Here is a 17,075-nt window from a genome sequence, read left to right on the forward strand (position 1 = left end):
CTGGTCTTAAGGAGGCAGGAGCTAAAATGCTTCTTTTATGGAGTAAAAAACAGGACACTAAACAACCCACAATGAGGAAATTTCATTCTCATTATTTTCCGATATAGAAGGCTGGCGAGCACTTATGTTATTCTGCACCGTCCCACAGCACCTACGTCACTATTTATGTAGGAATTTCTGTATTTTATTATTTTTACCAGCTTCTGATTGGACTCTTAATGTGATGTGACTTCTTGCGTATATAGGCAGCAACAGATTTACAGTTTTATGATGAAGTTTGATGAAGATTGTGATTTCCACCCGCTGTAATGCTGCGCTGAAACAGCACTTGAATGAGAAATCAGTGAAACAAAGAGGACACGTGTTTCCATCCACATGAACAGATTTTTATATCTTTAGAGCAATAAATAGTTCCACTTCTTCCATTTCTCTGCAATTTCAAAAACAAAGTACAAGTAATATATATTTATATACACAGCTAAAATTTTCCATACGTAATTTTTAAAATAATGTCGTCTCTGTTGACACATATTTGACACTTTACTCGTACAATTTTACAAGGACTATTCCAGTCTCTCTTTGCTCTACATTATAAACAAGAAATATGTCCTCTCCAGAAAGCGGTCCAGCAGCTTGGACACGCCCCCCGTCCAACGCCATTGTATAGATGCACACAACACAGACTGTCTTTACACAGGAACAGAATCATCCAACATTTTTTAACTGTACTTGAAGCAGATCTGATGTGCTTTGAATCTTGAAAAATGTTCCCTGTTTGCCTGCTGCAGTCAGACCAGATCTGTTTCTCCAGGTGTTTAAAAAACATCAGACCTTCCATTCCCGATGTAAACCCAGCCACAGACAAACTGAGCAAAGTGAGTACTCGCAATGTTATTTTCATTTAACGGCTGCTATGTACATTCATGTTATAATACAGTTTCATTCAGTGCAGATACTGTAATAAATACCACATGCAAACCGATAGTGGAGAGCAGACCCGGGCAGGAGAAAAAGACCTAATTTAAGCGTTTAAAGGACCATACCTGCTTTTTTTCTGCATGTTCTTAAACTGGATATACTGTAAATTACTTTCACAAGAGTCCCGACGCGGTTTAAGCAGATTTGTGTCCTCCCAGACTGCAAGTTCATGTCTTCACAGACACTTGAATCCTGCTGCAGATAACTAATCAACCACAGTGAGTTTTGTTCTTATCTCTTGCGTGTAAGAATTGACAGCGACCTGACAAAAACGTTGCACCGACGGCCTCCGATGGCAGCAAAGCAATCCAAGAACTAACAAAAAAAGTGGCCTTGAAACACGAGGAAGCAGATTTTGGCCTAACCCTAACCCACAGACACTTGGCACATGGTGGGCAACGGCTCGCCAGGAAGCCAGGACGTTTATATGTCACCGGTTACTGTTTTGGTCCACAAAGACTAAATCTGGGGTTCTCACAGTTTGGGTGACCAAGTGGCAATTTAGAAAGAATTTAGAAAGCACACAGTTTAAGGCAGTGGAGGCAAAATCTAGCAAACACGAGAGAAATCTAATCTGACACGTGCAGGTGAAGTTTGACACAGCAGTCCAGCAGTGTAACTATTATAGGCTGTTTCCAGTCATGCCTGCCATGGGGCGAATAGACAGTAATCAGCCTGTAGTATATATATATATTAAATATATATATATATACTTTTTAAAATGTCTTTTTTTTTTTTACTGTGGACCTGTTGTAAAACAAACCCAAACAAACAACTGAAATTTCTATAGCGGAAAGTGAAAAAACAGGAACTTTACAATCATTTCTCTGTTTCTTTTATGTAATTACAGTGGGAATGGTCTGGCCCCTGGGCCTTACATTTAACACCTCTGACTTAGATCCTTGTTAGATGTTACCAGTGATGGATGATTTATCTGCAGCAAGTGTCAAGTTCAATGCAAGTGAAACTTAAACCGAACAGTGGACGTAGGAAGGTAAGAAATCTCGACATGGTAGCGCCGTAACACAAAGTAAATACGGTTTGAAGTTCATAAACATGCAAACGAGGGGTATGGAGCTTTAAGATGGGATGTTTACTGAGGATGTGCTTGGGCATGCACTGAGACTGAGTGAAATGCTGTGTATTCCCTTACGAGGTAGGTTTGATCCAGTGTTCCTCGAGAACTTTGTTTTGATGTTTCTGTGGTGTTTGCCGCTTTAGTCTGGAGTCGACGTGGTCACTGTAAGGCCTTTAGAAAGAGACAAAGTCTTTCTGCAGGTGATTGTAGATGCATGCTATGGCCCTACGGTCCAAAAATTCTTAGCAGCTCAACATGAAGTGTTAATTTCAATGTTGTTTGATAGCAGAGGTGTTGCTTGTTTCCATTAAAAGAGTGAAGAGAGGCTTTGTGATGATTCAGTGTGCAGGCGTGTGTTTGCTTGAGCATGCTGTGGGTTGAGTCAAAGTAATTATCACAGTCTATAATCAAAATATTAGAAGAACTTGTATGTCAGTTACAGAAAATCATTATTGTTTGTTTTTTTTAAATATATTAAAATTAAAAAGGATTGAATACTTCCATAAGATGCCCAAATCAGAAAAGAAATAAAATCTCACATTATAAGCACATAACAAAATTAAAAATGCTAAAAATACAAAACAGCCCAAGGAGTACAGTATGTTAGTAGAAGCTTGCCACACAACAATATTGATAATAATATCAGTAGCACGCTCTAAAAAGTCAAAGGGGTTCTTCAGATTGAAAACAACAGGGAACCCAAGATGGTTCCCTGAGGAACGCCGTCAAACGATTCCAATATGTGACTGTATTCCCACAAACCTCGCACACTAAGGGCTTTACTGTTCTCACGAAGAAGCCCGAATAGCCCGAAGAACCCAGATGAACTTTGGTTTTTAGAGCACACGTTTTGTTAATTCAAACAATTCTGAACCTCAGTTACAGATTGATGCTGTTGGCCCCACTGAAAATAGAACACACTGTACAGTTAATATCTACAGTTGGTGCATTCACGTCATCACGGGGAGACTAAAAATATGTCGTTAATGTTTGCATTCAGAGGAATTTCCCATCATCCACCAGTTAAACTCTGGCAAATATTTATATGAGGCTGACTAGCAACCAACACTGAAAGTTTCATTTCTAGTCAAAAAATGCAAATGGCTGGTAAAATCGTTCAAGCGGTGGAAGAACTTTCTACCAGCCATCACGGGCCTCCTGCCCTGACATCCGGTGAGACTGATTAAAGGAAGAAAGGAAATACACTTCAATACTGGCATGGTAGATTTGAACTCAAAGTGCAAAAATGTGTAAAAATGAGTTTGTTCAAGAAGATTTCACTCGGTGTGACACGGAAACATGTTCTGCACTTCAGTCCTGTGAGATGTTAGCGAGTCCTTCGAATGAAATTCGGTCCAGGTTTCAGGCTCCTTTGTGTCTTTGTTGGATGAACAAGGCGACGAGCGGCTCAGTCCTTCAGCCAGACTTTTAAAAAATGCAGTAAATGGCTTCGATTTGCTGTTTTGAATGGACGCAAATCATTATATTATTGATTTAGACGCTGAACTGTCTTTGTATTCCATGGAGGTCTTTTGTGAACATTATTATTTATACTGTACCATCACTATGTCTGAAGGCACCTTATTCTCTATTTTGCCACACATCAAATGGGATTAAAGTTGATTCACCCTCCGAGTTTTTCACACGCTAACGCAGTTTGGACTGGGTGGGAAATTAACCCTTATTTTCCATTTATCATATTTTCTCAATTGTTTTATATCTTAGTAAAATAATAGAGAGTTTCTAACTACTTCTGAGAACCCAAGTAAGTGCAGAGGTGAATCTGAGATCATCTGGATGAGTAGGTTCTTATTTATTTGAATAAAGCTTGCTCCTTGTTACCAGTGTTTTCTACTCATTACATATGAAAACAGGCGTAGGTGCTGAAGCGCCTTAAATCCAATTTATTTCTGACGGCAGTCAGTCAGAGGGCAACTAGTCTGGTTACAAAACAAAGGCCGGCTGTATCAAGTTTATTGGAAAAACACCCTTTGACCCACTTGTCTGAACCTCAGTAAAGACTAACCTGAGTTGCTATATTTAATTCTATGACTCCGTCACACTGGACTAAAACTGGGACTGCAACCTCCTTATGGGAGGCCACCTGTCTCCAAACAATTGCAGTCCGGTTCAGACTGACTGGTGAAGGCTTGTACAGAGACATGTTAATCAGCCCGAGTCAGCCTGTCCTGATAGGCGTACATATTCTGCATCTCTGGTGGCGGTTGCATTCTGGTTAAGCTCCTACACCCGCGTCATTCTGGAGTTAAATCATCACTACGTCACTACTTGTGAAGGAATTTCTGAATTTCTGTTTCAAATCAATGAGGTTCGACTGTAAGGATTTCATGTGAACTTCTGTGTCTGTCGATGGCAGCAGATTTGCACTGATCACAAACAGATTGCATGTAAACGCCTCATTCAGTCACAGACTGGCAGCAGATCGATAGCAGACCAACTCGTCATATTGCATTTTTATCGATGTCTCGATGCACCAAAGTTGCGCTGACGATGGCAGCTAGAGACCTGGCCCCCATCTTTGAAACAACCACTTCAAAGGCAACAAGGTCACAAGTGGTGGTGCCACAGTGTCTTTGCCCTAGTGTGACTGAAACATTCTTCCAAGCCTCCTCTTCTGCTAAGTGCCAAAGCTAAAGCAAAGTCTTAACCCTTAAACGTGCCTTTAAAGAGTTGTAACAAAGAGAGCGGGACAAGAGGAAGTTCTGATAGTTTAAAAAATCCAGTCTGATTGTCTAAATCTTGTTTATTACAAATGAAACCTGGCGAGTTTTATTGAATTTCGTTTAACTGTCGTCTTTGGTTTGTTGTGACAAATGACTTCAGTCACTCACTCATGCAGTTAAACACACAATCACACATCATGAGTCTGTTCATAGCTGCCAGCTTTTCAAATCAATAACTTTATGATCACCTGCACGCGATGAGTTTAGGGGATGTCAGTAATTTAAAATAAAAAAAGTACTCTCCTGAAATAATCTAAATAATATCTGTCTGTGCATCTAAAGACCATCACTTGTATTTCTTTTCTTTACGGCTCTGTCTCCTAATCCTGATTTCAAGGATCTTTATCTGAAGATGTTTAACATAATGTAGTGAAGCCTCATCAGTGATCAACGTTCTGCTGTGAAGCAAAACAAAAAGGAACCAACAGAAATGAAACATTTGAAACTTTTGGTACGTTGTGATGAAGCTTGATTATCAGAATTATTAAACGAGTCTTGCGTCAAAATGTTGGTTTCGTAAAGTAAATTCAAGCCTTTAATTTCCCACCCAGTTCTGTTAAGATGATAAGTTAGAGAGAGAGTTACACCTTATTTAACTTAACCTGAACAGTTACATCGCTTCGTTTAGGTACCGCAGCTCTCATCTCCCTGTCCGGCAGCTTTGGGCCCAATCTCCGTCTGTGGCAACGTAGAGGGTCACATACAACATGGAGCATGAAGTACAGCTGAAAGCTGCAGTATTATATTATCTGAGTATATTATAATTTGTGACAAATTCAGGCTTATGCTTTCATATACACTTAATAACAAGGGAGAGCATTCACAGGTTTAGCACAAATGATCAAATAAATCCCCGTTACATGAGGAAATAATTGGGAATTTTTTTTAAAGTCCCAATCCAAAACAACAGCGTAGCAGTCCCTGCTGAAACCCTGTAATCCACAGACGCTAAAGGCTTTTAGTTATTTTTGCAAAGGTAAAAAGACACCTGGAGTGTTTGTTATGATGGCTTATTTAAAGGTTTTAGAAAGTTTATTGTCCACCTAGACGGTCAAGTGTTCCGTATTCTTCACTTCTTATGGCCAAATAAATGCTGGATTGGGGCTTTAAATCACAACAACTCCCTCCCCCTGCATATAGAAGTTTAACCACAGTCACACTGACACTTATTAGCTATTGCACAGGTCATGCATGCCTGTCTAAGACACAGAAACTGCACCATATTAACGCTAACCACCTCTGCTTGTCCGTAACGCCTCATGGCTTGTAAATATGTCAACAACCAAAACAAGAGTGCTTTTGTGCGGAAAACAAGGTGGTGTAAGACGACTGTGTTTTTTGGAAAACGCGACCCGGACTCGCTTCGTTCTCCGCTCTCTGTACATTATGTCAGGCGTAATCCTTGGGATATATATTCTCAGGCACTGTTCCCTTCACGTCTGGTCCCTGAACCGTTTTTTTCCACGACAGCACACAAATTCCTACGATGTGGCACGAACACTTCCCCTGTCGATGAAGAACTACAAATATGTCCTCCCAGCTCACCTCTGAAGGGCACTACGGGGGGAAGATGAGGACGTTTTCACCAAGACATCGGGACAATGTGGGTGTTTTTTCTTCATCTTCACGTGACTGAAAACGGCATGATTCACGTTCTGGATGCTTTTCGCTCCGCGAGCAGCTTTTTCTGGGAGGATCTGCTCCCTGTAAGAAGCATCCGTCAGTGTGTGTGCGTCTTTCTACCTGCGGGGGAAGTGGATGTGGAAATAACACAGGCTGAGAAGTTTCCTCTTCCCCGCTCTCACCGTTCTCCTCCTCACCAGGCGTCCGCTTTCATACGGCTGCATTTGTCCTCCCCCTCCTCCACCTCTCCTCCTCCCTCTCCTGCTCACTACCACCCCCCGGCGGCTCACTGCAGGGTGACGCGCCACTGTCCTAGACTTCTGCCTCCTCACACGACCGTGCTGATCCGGCTGACGGGCTTGGATTTGGGGCCGCCCCCTTGGCCTCCCCCCACCCCCGGGGGGTGCGGGGAGAGCGGGGCGGTTGACGGGGGAGGCAAGGGTGAATGCGGCGGGGGAGGCGGGATGGACGAAAGCGGTGGGTACTGGGGGGTATATGGTTTCGGAGGCGTCTGGGTGACGAGGCGTGCTGAGGGAGTCTGGGGTGGCGGGGTGGAGAAGATGAAGTGGGTGGAGGGGGAGGCGGACGGGGACGGGCTGAGCGGGGAGTGTGTGTGCACGGCGTGGTTGTGAGAGTGTGTGTGAGCGTGGGGGTGGGGCTGCGAGTGCGAGATGGTCAGCGGGAGCTTGGCCCCTCCACCTGGCCTCCCCGCCGCGGGGTGCGAGTGGAAGAGTCCGTGTGGGGTAATGGGGGTGACAGGGGAGTGCGGGGACAGCGGCGGCGGCGTGGTGAAGCCTGACGCCATGTTGTAGCGCGGGTGCGGAATGATGACATGTTGCATCCTCTGATGCTGCTGGGTATGAGAGGGAGCGCAGCCGGACGGGCCTTGCCGTCGGGGTGCGGAGAACCTGTGCGAGAGGACGTGGTGCTGCGGGACGCTCTGCATGTGGTAGCGGTGATGGTGATGGTAAGGTGGGGGCGGTGTCTGCTGCTGCTGGTGCCCAGTAACACTGACTCCGCCTCCTCCACTGTTGGCGTGGCAATACTGGGCGTGCAACGCTTGGAGCTTGGATTGTGCCCCTGCCGTACCGCCTCCCCCTCCAACTCCTCCCGAGTCCGACTGCCCGAGGTTGGGCGATGGGGAGGGGCATGGGGAAGGGGAGGATGGGTGGGGGATGGGAGGCGCGGGGGCGGGGTAGTGGGGGGGTGATGATATCATCAGGGGACTCGGCGGACCCTGTGGAGGGGGTGAGGTCATCGTCAGGGGACCAGGAACTTTGCCTCTGCGACTGCCGAAGAAATTCCCTAGTCGGCCTCCGCCAGTCGGTCCGCCCCCTGCCGGCATCCCTCCGCCGCCCCCAACCCCTCCCCCGCTCGCGAGTGGGGAGGTGGTGACCCCTCCCTGGTTGTGACAGAGCCCCGGCCCACCCCCCACCCCCGTACCGGGGCTCTGAGTAGGGCGGTGTGGCCGGTAGGCTGCTGGAGATGTAGGAACCATGATAGGGCTGTAGGAAAGACCTCCATCAGGCAGAGGGCGCTGCTGGTGAGGCCGGGGGCTGCTAATAATGGAACCCTGAGAAGAAAAGAAGACGAGTTTAACATACTGGGTCAGCATTTACCTCAGATTCTCACAGACCATCTCATCTTTCTGATGGAAAAAAAAACCTTGACATGAATCATGCAGATTTTAGGACAAACGTGCAGAAGAATCACTGAAGAGGTTAAAAAACAGACGATAGAAATGCACACACTGAGCTCCTGAAGGTAACGTGTCTGTAACCTGCTTTTCTGCCACAGAGGAAAGTAATTATTGATGACTGAAAGATAGATCACGAAGGCCTGCCAATCAAAGTAGCCATGCACCAGATAATTGAAGTGTTAAGACGTAACAAAATCCAAAGGGACGAGCGTCTAAAGAGCCTCAAGTGGCCAATAGAGGAACAGCAGTTTTGCGTCTTCTCTTCAGTCTTGTAATCCCAAGGATGGAAGCTCCCTGAACTCGAAGCTCTGACCATGATATTCTGGCTCACTTCATGTTTTACTTATTTCACAGAAAAGGCCTCAGTGCTCAAGAGAACTTTAGAGAAAGGTTGACCCGTCCTATTTTGAGGCTAACACGGTGGCTAAACTCTGAAATGAAAAAGGGTCATGAATACAATTGAAGCCATGTTTCAGCGCTCACGTCATACGTGCATAAATATTTTCACAAACACAAGTTATGAATCAGACAAACATGCATCAGCAGGGTGTGTGACAGACAGCATGCTGGGAAGTCGTGTCCCGCCCAACTTACTTCGATGGTACTGTCCAGTGACCCCACACTGTTCCTACGACCCCGCTTCCCTGTCACCCAATCAGAACGAGGCAGGTTAAAACGTGGTTGCATATGCATTCTTCACTCAGTGTAAACACAGTTTTTTCCACTCTTTGATCTGTATGATGTCATGAAAAGGGAATACCCTTATATGGTCATCACCTACACCTTCTTCCTGCTGTTCAAACTTTTTATTAATGAGGCTGACCAACCTGATATTTACATACTTATGCATCAGTGCTAATTAACAGAAGGCTGTATTACTTGTATTGGCTGATTAAATCAGAGCAGTAAACCACACAGTTTCCACAGTAACTTTTTGCATTTTCATGCTGTAGTTCCTACAGTTATCCAGCAGGGGGAGACAGAGCACCACAGCATCACATCAAACTTCCATCTTACAGGCATTTTACCATTTTAGATTTCATCAGTTGCATAAGAGCACAGGTTTGCTCTGACTCGATACATCATACTAAAAACCTGGAGCTGCAGAACTGTCGCAGAACAGGCAGAGCGAAAACCACACACACACACTCAAAAAAATGAATGAGGTGGATTGTTCAGTGTATATTAATGAGGTCTTACTACATTAGTTTTAGTTTGTATATGTGTACATATAGTATGTATATTTACAGTACAGTATGTTGTGTTTGTTGACATATTTTCAGGTGGAAGCAGAATATGTGAGGATTACTACTGCTGCACATGTTCCAAGGCTTTTTACACAACTTGACCAATACACTGACCAGCTCATAAAAGTCTTCAAGAAAAAAGGAGGCGTTGCAGGGAAGAAAATTAGACAAACTTTGGCCCCAGCCACACAGGTGCGTTATTCTGTTGGTAGCAAAATATTATGGCTAATAAGATCATTTTCAAATTTAAACAGCTAGTGTATGGTAGCTGCACAGTGCACTTACATTTATATTAAGCAAGACAAAGTTTGGTACTCAAAACGTTGGAAAATTTAAATTACCTAAACATATGTAAAATCTGATCCCTTGATTTAGGTTAAACCAGAAGTGAATGTTTTTATGTTATGTTTTGAATGCAAAAAAGATGATGTATTAGTTTGTCTTTACCTCCATTATGGACATATATAATGTGGTGGAAACCCTGCCCAACAGGTTAACTATTCATGTCCATGTGATGATTAGTTGGTCTTGTGTACATGTCTATCTGTGCAGTGGATATGTCATTCATTTTGCGTATAATGTGAGTTTCTGTCATCCTAAAGTATATCTGTTTTCTCTTCCTGTATCTCTGCCACTCTCTACAGAAGGAAACTATTGAAAAGGGGAGGGAGTGTGTCCTCAGGGCACTACCTTTTTACCTGAATGAAGACCCAAGCATCCTCTTCAAAGAATAATTGGTTGGTAATTTTAGTTTAGTTTTTTATCTGTATTAAACCAAATTTTGAATAACTAATGTTGTTGCATGTTGTAATGTTGTTGTTGTTGTAATTTGCATGGAACCTGTTTAAATGTTTTGGGAAATCTTCTTGTATACCCAAACTATTTCTATTTATCGTTGAATCTGTAGTCTGAAATAGTGGCGCACTGGGGTGCATGTTCCTAATATTGTGTTTACGTCATTAAAGGGTAGCTTTGGCCCTTTTTCTTTCTTTTTTAAAAACTGGATGCCATTTTTCTATGTTTTTGTGTCTAAGCTACAGCTGTTCAGAGGGAGCTGGAACAAATTACCCTTGCTATCTTTACCATCGAAAGAGCTGATGCCAGCACTCCTCCAGCCGATGTGGGTATAACCATCTAGTGTGTCCTGCATGACCTGGAAGACCTGGCCTCTGCATGTGCACTCTTAATGGGTGGGATATATGCACTGAATCTCAGTTAACCTCAAGACTGAAAGCTTTCTTTGAAGTACTTCAGAAGCTCTTCCTTCATCTGTATGTCAGCAGACTCTTGACCAAGGTACAGATGCTCAAGAATACACTGAATGAATAAGCCAACCTTTAATTTGGATGATGAATGTTCTGTCAGATGGACAGAAGTTTTTCGGAGGCTGAATGGGAATAAAATGGTAATTTGTAAATGACAGATAACGGGAAAATTACATTTAAGAGAAATTTAGAACATTTTGAAAAGTTTGTAAACTACTACAATTTGAGAGATTTTACTGTTGTGGGGGGGCTAGTAAGAGACAATCAAAAGTATTGAGATTTAAAGGATTTAATTGAGAGATGATACTGCACCAGAAATGTTGAAGGGTGGTGTGTATATTAGCGTTCAAGGCATATTGTTATGAGGTGGAAATATGTTCATATTCAGTTTGTGTTACATTGCGTGCATTGTAAAGGTAATTGCAATACATACTAAAAATAAGGGTAAGTTAGGAGGTTGATCTGATATCCTCGTGTTGGTGTTGTTCCCAGATCATCATACTAAATGTTGTTCCAGGATCAACATTGCAAGTGACCAATCAGAATGTTGTGACGTCATACTTTTGCGACTTCGGGAAAAACCGGCGTAAAACAAAAAACTGTACTTAAGCTGCGTGAAACCGCCTCTGTCCGCCGATCAACGGACCCTGACCCTGACCGTAACCCTTTAATAAACAGTAAGCAGAATTGATATTGTCCTTGCAACACTGGAATTTCATAAATGCACGAATGGCTTGGCGCGCAAAAGAATAACGTCACAACAATGTGATTGGTCACTTGCAATGTTGAACCTGGAACAACATTTTCATGATGGTCTGGGAACAACACCAACACGAGGATATCAGATCATCCAAGTTGGGAATGCAGGATGAATGTATATTTTGTGGACTTTTAAAGACGAACAATTGTTTCCATGTTAAAATGTTTACATCTGAAGTTTTTTGCCCAAACACTGGTAAAATAAATGTTGACAGTGGCGAGTGTTAAATGGTTACTGCTGTGCTGTTGCAAAAAAACTGAACGCTGACAAGCTGTTTTATTGTTAGACCATAATGTTGGCAAGTTTTGTTAAAGTTTTATTTGGGATGGTGATGTAATTTTCTTTGATTGCTAATATCAGTGGACTATTTATTATTATTATTATTGTTGTTGTTGTTACATTTTTTTTTTTTAAATTGTGGCTGTTGAGGTGGACACTTCACTTTGCATTGTTAAAGGAAAGCACTTCATTGGCATTGTGTTACTGGACTGACCCTAAGCAATCATTGCAAATAGCAACTTTGCTATCCATTTTAGACACTAAAAGAAAAAAACACTCACAGACCTTACTAGCATCACATGTGCATAACTCAAGTGTCATCTTATCAATGTGTTATGTGATCTTCAATGCGTTTTTTTTTTCTCTCTTCTATTTCTGGTAGATACAGACATTTAATTTAAAGTCTTGATGTTGCATCTGTCTACATACTGTTAATTACTAACCCTAATGAGCTGTTGTGTTTTATTTTGGACTGGGTTTACACAAATGCTCACTGAATGTGTTGGCAATAAAAGAAATTTTAAAAAATAAGTTGGATGTACTTAATTCATTTGTGTGGAACCTGTTGACAAAATAGATTTATGTAAAACTAATTAATAAAGCACAAGGTGGCTGAAAATATAATATTTGAATTAATCTAACTTAAATTTAACATTTTACTGCCACAAATAAGAAATGTGTTGAAGTAACTAAACTATCTAACCTGAAAATATATCATCTATGTTCATACAACATAACTTGATTTAGTTAGTCTTAAATATGTCTTGTTAATCTTAAGTAGTTTTTTTTAAATTAGATGAACTAAAGATTTTTGCTTTAAACTAACATAATTCAATTTCGTGGAACCTGTTGACAAAATTTTAATTAAAGTCAACGTTTCATTTTTTTGAGTGCATCTGTAACATGTGAACAAGGTGAGCCTCGCATCGTACACCTGTCCTCACCTGTCTCTGAGAGGTCTCTGAGCGACGAGCTGAGTGCCGTGCGCTTGAGTCCGTCCACTGTTGCGTACGTGTCGTCGAGGCTCGGCCTTCCCAGGGTACCGTTCACCACCTCACTCTTTAAGGTTCCTCCACCGCTGTTTGCCCCGCCTCCTTGAGTGCCCATGCCTCCCGGTCCTCCCCCTGTCAACACGCCAGGACGCATGACGCCTTTCTGCTTCTCGAGCTCAGCTGAAAGGAAAAAAGAAAATCAGGAAAGCTGTCATTAACGACAACTCGCTGGATCGCTGTTCACTGCAGATTTGGAATCTACTGCTGGTGAAGTCAGGCGTGGAAGCTTGAAAGGCAACACATGCAGGCTAAACAATGCATTTATAACACTGAAATATTTGAATTTGCACATAAATAACTGAATTATAAGGCTGGAGCCACAGTGTCAGCAGTAAATTTCACCCATCTATTTTCTGCCCCTTATCTTGGGGTGTGGGCAGGCCTAAGCAGAGATGCTCTCCCTGTCAGACACCAGAGTGCTCTCAGCTGGACATGCCTGACACCCCTCACCTAGGACGCGTGGAGGAGGAATTCGATGTGTAGAAGGAGCAGCTCTTTCCTAAATAGCCGAGCTCCTCACACTGCCTCTAATTAAGAACCCAGAAGTACGCCACTCATATTCTTCTGCTCACTAGCCGCAGCTTGAGTCCACAGACGAAGGTCTGAATGTAGATCGATCGGTAAACCGATAGCTCAGCTACCTCTTCACCACAACAGGCAGGTACAGCATCGCTGCAGACACCACACCAATCAATTTGTCAATTTCCTGCTCCCTTCCTCTCTCAGTAGTGAACAAGATTGAGATACTTGAGCTCTTCCTCATCCTGGGGGAGCAACTCATTCCTTGGTTGCTGAAACCAGCAGCAAAAGAACTTCAGAAACCCCAAGGACGGTCCACGCTGATACTGGGAGGTGTTGTACTCGCAGACATATGGATGCTAAAATGCTAAGATGAGTTGACAGATATAATTGTTTGGCTGTTAATATATGTGAGCAGCCTGCCAAAGTGAAGTCTGTGTGTGGGAAGTTCTTCATGTACCGTGACTGCTGGCAACCGGCCTGAACTCTAATGGTATAACAATTGATGTATTATTAGCTGCAGTGAGCACAAATCCAGAAGAGAAAAGAAATGAGAAAACAGATTCTGAAAATAGTCTTCCTCCAACGGCACACCCTGTCCTAAGCCCCGCCCACAGTGCATACTCCAAATCAGCTCATGTGAAACCCCGCTCTCCAGACTCAAAGCTCTACTGGAACTCCTCCGCTGTGTATGAAAACACCTGTGATTGGCCAAGGTTTGTCTAAAGCCTGTGAGCAGAGCCCAGACGAGGTGCAGAAAAATGGTTATTTAAAAAAAAAATAAAAAAAATTGTCCAATGAAGCGACTTTAATTAAATAGTTATTTGTACCTGTGCAGCAGACATGCTCAGAGTAAAGTATCTGGTTCTGTCCCTGTAACGATCACCGCTAACAGCTACAACCACGTCCACCACAACCTTTGTGTCCACTGCTGGTTTCAGTACTGCTTTGTGTAATTATCCTTCATTTAAGGTCCCACTGAGCCTCCCACTGCTGTGACAGGAACACTTACACTCCACCCTGTACTTCTCCATTTCCTGGACCTCTGCGATGCTCTCTCGGAGGTCAGAGGTGAAGCGTGCCCGGTCCTGCTGGCTCGGAGCGTTGAAGACGATCAGAACCTTCCTCTCTCCTCCGGGGTTCGCGGACGTCAGCCGGATACCGTGAGGATAATCTGAGTGAAACACAACACAAAGACATTCAACCTCATTAGTCCTCTGATCTCTGGAGGGTTGGGGGTTAGAAAGATGATTGTTGATTAACTTGAACTATAATAGTTTCCTAAAAAGTAAAAGGACCCCCAAATTTTGCAAACACCAGCCACTAGATGATTGTTAGCATTTGGCGCACCTGTCAGCAACATCCGGTTAGATTTGCGTCATGCTAGTGTAGCTCAAATGGTCTCAAAGTATTTAAAGAGGACATTTTGCCACGCCCTCTATTTTCGCTCTCCTCCTTTATGTTTGATTACATGATTGGTGGTGCGTACCCTGGAGCTGGGACGGAGTGCCACCAGCTGCAGCTGTTTCAGCCCAGCTCACCAGCACAATGTCATCTCTGCATCAGCAGTCAGTCCTGGTTCGGCCGTCTGTTGTTATCTCTGCTCCTGAGAATTCTGTTTAATCGCTCATGTTTCCCTTTGTCTGCACTTCTTTTGGTTCACCCACCTCCAGTTTCCAGACCTGCTTTGTCCTTTCGATGCTCTTCCCTGCTTCATTCTAACCCGAGCCCCAGCTTTGGTCTCAGTCTCAGGCTCTCACTTACAAATCCAAGCCTAACTCCCAGTTTTCCACCCTCCATTTCTAGCTCCTTGGTATTTTCTCTGCTAAGCTAACACCAGCCCAGCTCCTCACAGGCTCTTTGTCAGCTTCCTTGCCGTGTCTAATAAACTGTCAGTAACCTGTTTGGGGTTCCAACTGCCTCTTTGTCACGTTTTTTGTGATATTTTTTTTCTGGTGTTGATAAATGGTCAAAATATGTAAAAGAGAGAGTGATTCAAATGAAAAAGAAAATACCTGCAACTCAAATCTGAAGTGATGATCGTGGAGGCAAGAAAGACGCTGCTGCACGCCCGCGTGCTTCAGGGGGAGCAGAGTGTCTTTTCTTGTTTTTTTGGATGTGGATATTTTTTGGAGACACAGTGGAGAGGCAGGTTACATGGCCTGCTGTGAACAGAACTCAGTGGCTGCAGTATAACATAAATAAGGTTTCCCTGCAGAGCTGAGAATAGGAATATAACTCTGATGAAGAGCACAGTAACGCTCCCTGAAAGAGGAGTTCATAGTGGGAGTCTAATCTAAGGGACATCCAGAAGGATGGATCCATTCAATTTTTTTAAAGGGCTCGTTTTGCACTGATTTCCTTCCCTCAAATCCTTCCTCACATCTCCAAGCTCTGCAAATCAAACAGATGTAATGTACGCCTCAACGTGTATGGATGGAAAGCCGGAGGCAGACATGCATTAAAAGGAGGAGCTGGGGTGGAGGTGGGTTCCAAAGTGGCTTGCAGATGTGCAGCAACTGTATGCATTAAAGCGCGTTTTATGTTGTATTGTTTTATCTGCTTGGATTGACAGTTGTACAGACCCTTTGTTCAGTAATGAAACTGAAGTAATTTAACAGCCTGTACTTTGAAAATAATGAATTGGTATTTGGAGCAATCTGTGTTATTTCAATTTCATCAGAAAACAGTGTGCTGATCTCTGAGCCTCACCCCTCCTCACGGGCGGCATTAATCTGATTGAGAAAATAAGATTTGTGTACACGCACACACAAACCTTCCTACCTGCCTCCCACGCGACGTGCGCACACACAAACACACGCACCCACGCGGCTGATGCATGACTGTGCTGATGAATCACATGGGACAATCTGTCCTGGTCTCAGTCATCAGCGCCCAAGACCCATTTAGCTCCAACTGGAGAACCAGAACTGTCAGCAACAAAAAGCACCAAGTGAACGAGCTCTGAGGCGACACTGGAACAACCGACATATACGTGACACAATGTAATGTGATGCAATCCAGTCAAATACAGCGTAAGGAACAGAAGACAGCTCAAAATATTATCATCTCTGTCTCACGAAACCTACAGCCAACAGTCTTCTTTCTTTTTCAGAAGGCTGCCAAAGTTTAGTTTTAGCCATGATGATGCTGAGAAATAAAAATAGGAAATCTTTATATCATGTGTTTATTGAGACTAGGATGTCATGGCTGTGAATCAGTTACCTTAATGTTCATCACAGCAGCTCATGAGACTGTCCAGTCCTGCTTTATGGCTGGAAATATGATGTGAGAGCAAACCAAGAATCATCAGCTTTCTTACAGCTTTGGTTTGATTACTCCCCCTGGATATTCTTCTTGTCTAGTACGGCTTTAAACTGATAGCTTGTTGTTGTTAAAGAACCTTTCACTCTGAAACCTAAACTGAATTAAAACGAAATAAAAACAGAAGCTAAAGAAAATGAAAACCCTGGAACTCTATTCTTCACATCTCTGGTATGGAACAGTTGGTTAAGTTAAGGAAAAGATTCAAATAGACTCTAACATAATGCTGACCACAGGTTTGAAAGCAAATGTCTCACATGATCACAAATATTTGTCTGTGTAAAGAGCTCCTTTAACTCTGTGAACCATACAAATGGCTGTTTGTGCCATGATTAGTAGCACTGCCGGACACATCACAGTGGTCTGCCACAAGAAACACACTGCAAAGACCCACACCACTGCCAGGTGAGAGCAGAAGAGATGAGAAAGCCGAGCATTGAGAATGCGGCTAAACCTGTGACTCTGCAGAGGTTGTTTCAGAGTTAATGTGAGTGTGTGGAGCAGGCT

The 17,075-nt window shown here is 43.3% G+C and overlaps 1 protein-coding gene and 1 long non-coding RNA gene across 5 annotated transcripts in view; one reads left to right on the forward strand and one right to left on the reverse strand.

Annotated features, from left to right (window-relative positions):
- Positions 1 to 364: 364 nt before the first annotated feature.
- LOC146551319 (IQ motif and SEC7 domain-containing protein 2-like) overlaps positions 365 to 17,075 on the reverse strand; it is a 177,560-nt gene continuing 160,849 nt past the window's right edge. For all 4 annotated transcript variants that reach the window (XM_085258750.1, XM_085258751.1, XM_085258753.1 and 1 more), the window contains 4 exons: positions 14,257 to 14,418; positions 12,618 to 12,845; positions 8,717 to 8,766; positions 365 to 7,996 (listed from right to left, as the gene is read on the reverse strand). In XM_085258750.1, the coding sequence (XP_085114876.1) occupies positions 6,752 to 7,996; positions 8,717 to 8,766; positions 12,618 to 12,845; positions 14,257 to 14,418 (1,685 nt within the window). In that variant the 3' untranslated portion in view covers positions 365 to 6,751. The remainder of the gene's footprint in view (positions 7,997 to 8,716; positions 8,767 to 12,617; positions 12,846 to 14,256; positions 14,419 to 17,075) is intronic.
- LOC146551320 (uncharacterized) lies at positions 9,329 to 12,204 on the forward strand. The gene is made up of 3 exons (XR_014890124.1): positions 9,329 to 9,561; positions 10,014 to 10,106; positions 10,404 to 12,204. It is a non-coding gene; the product is annotated as an uncharacterized LOC146551320 (long non-coding RNA).

This window comes from Mchenga conophoros, linkage group LG20 (genome assembly GCF_057382185.1).
Source record: "Mchenga conophoros isolate Kocher_MC1m ecotype Shallow Benthic linkage group LG20, M_conophoros_male_GT1.1, whole genome shotgun sequence".
NCBI lineage: Eukaryota > Metazoa > Chordata > Actinopteri > Cichliformes > Cichlidae > Mchenga > Mchenga conophoros.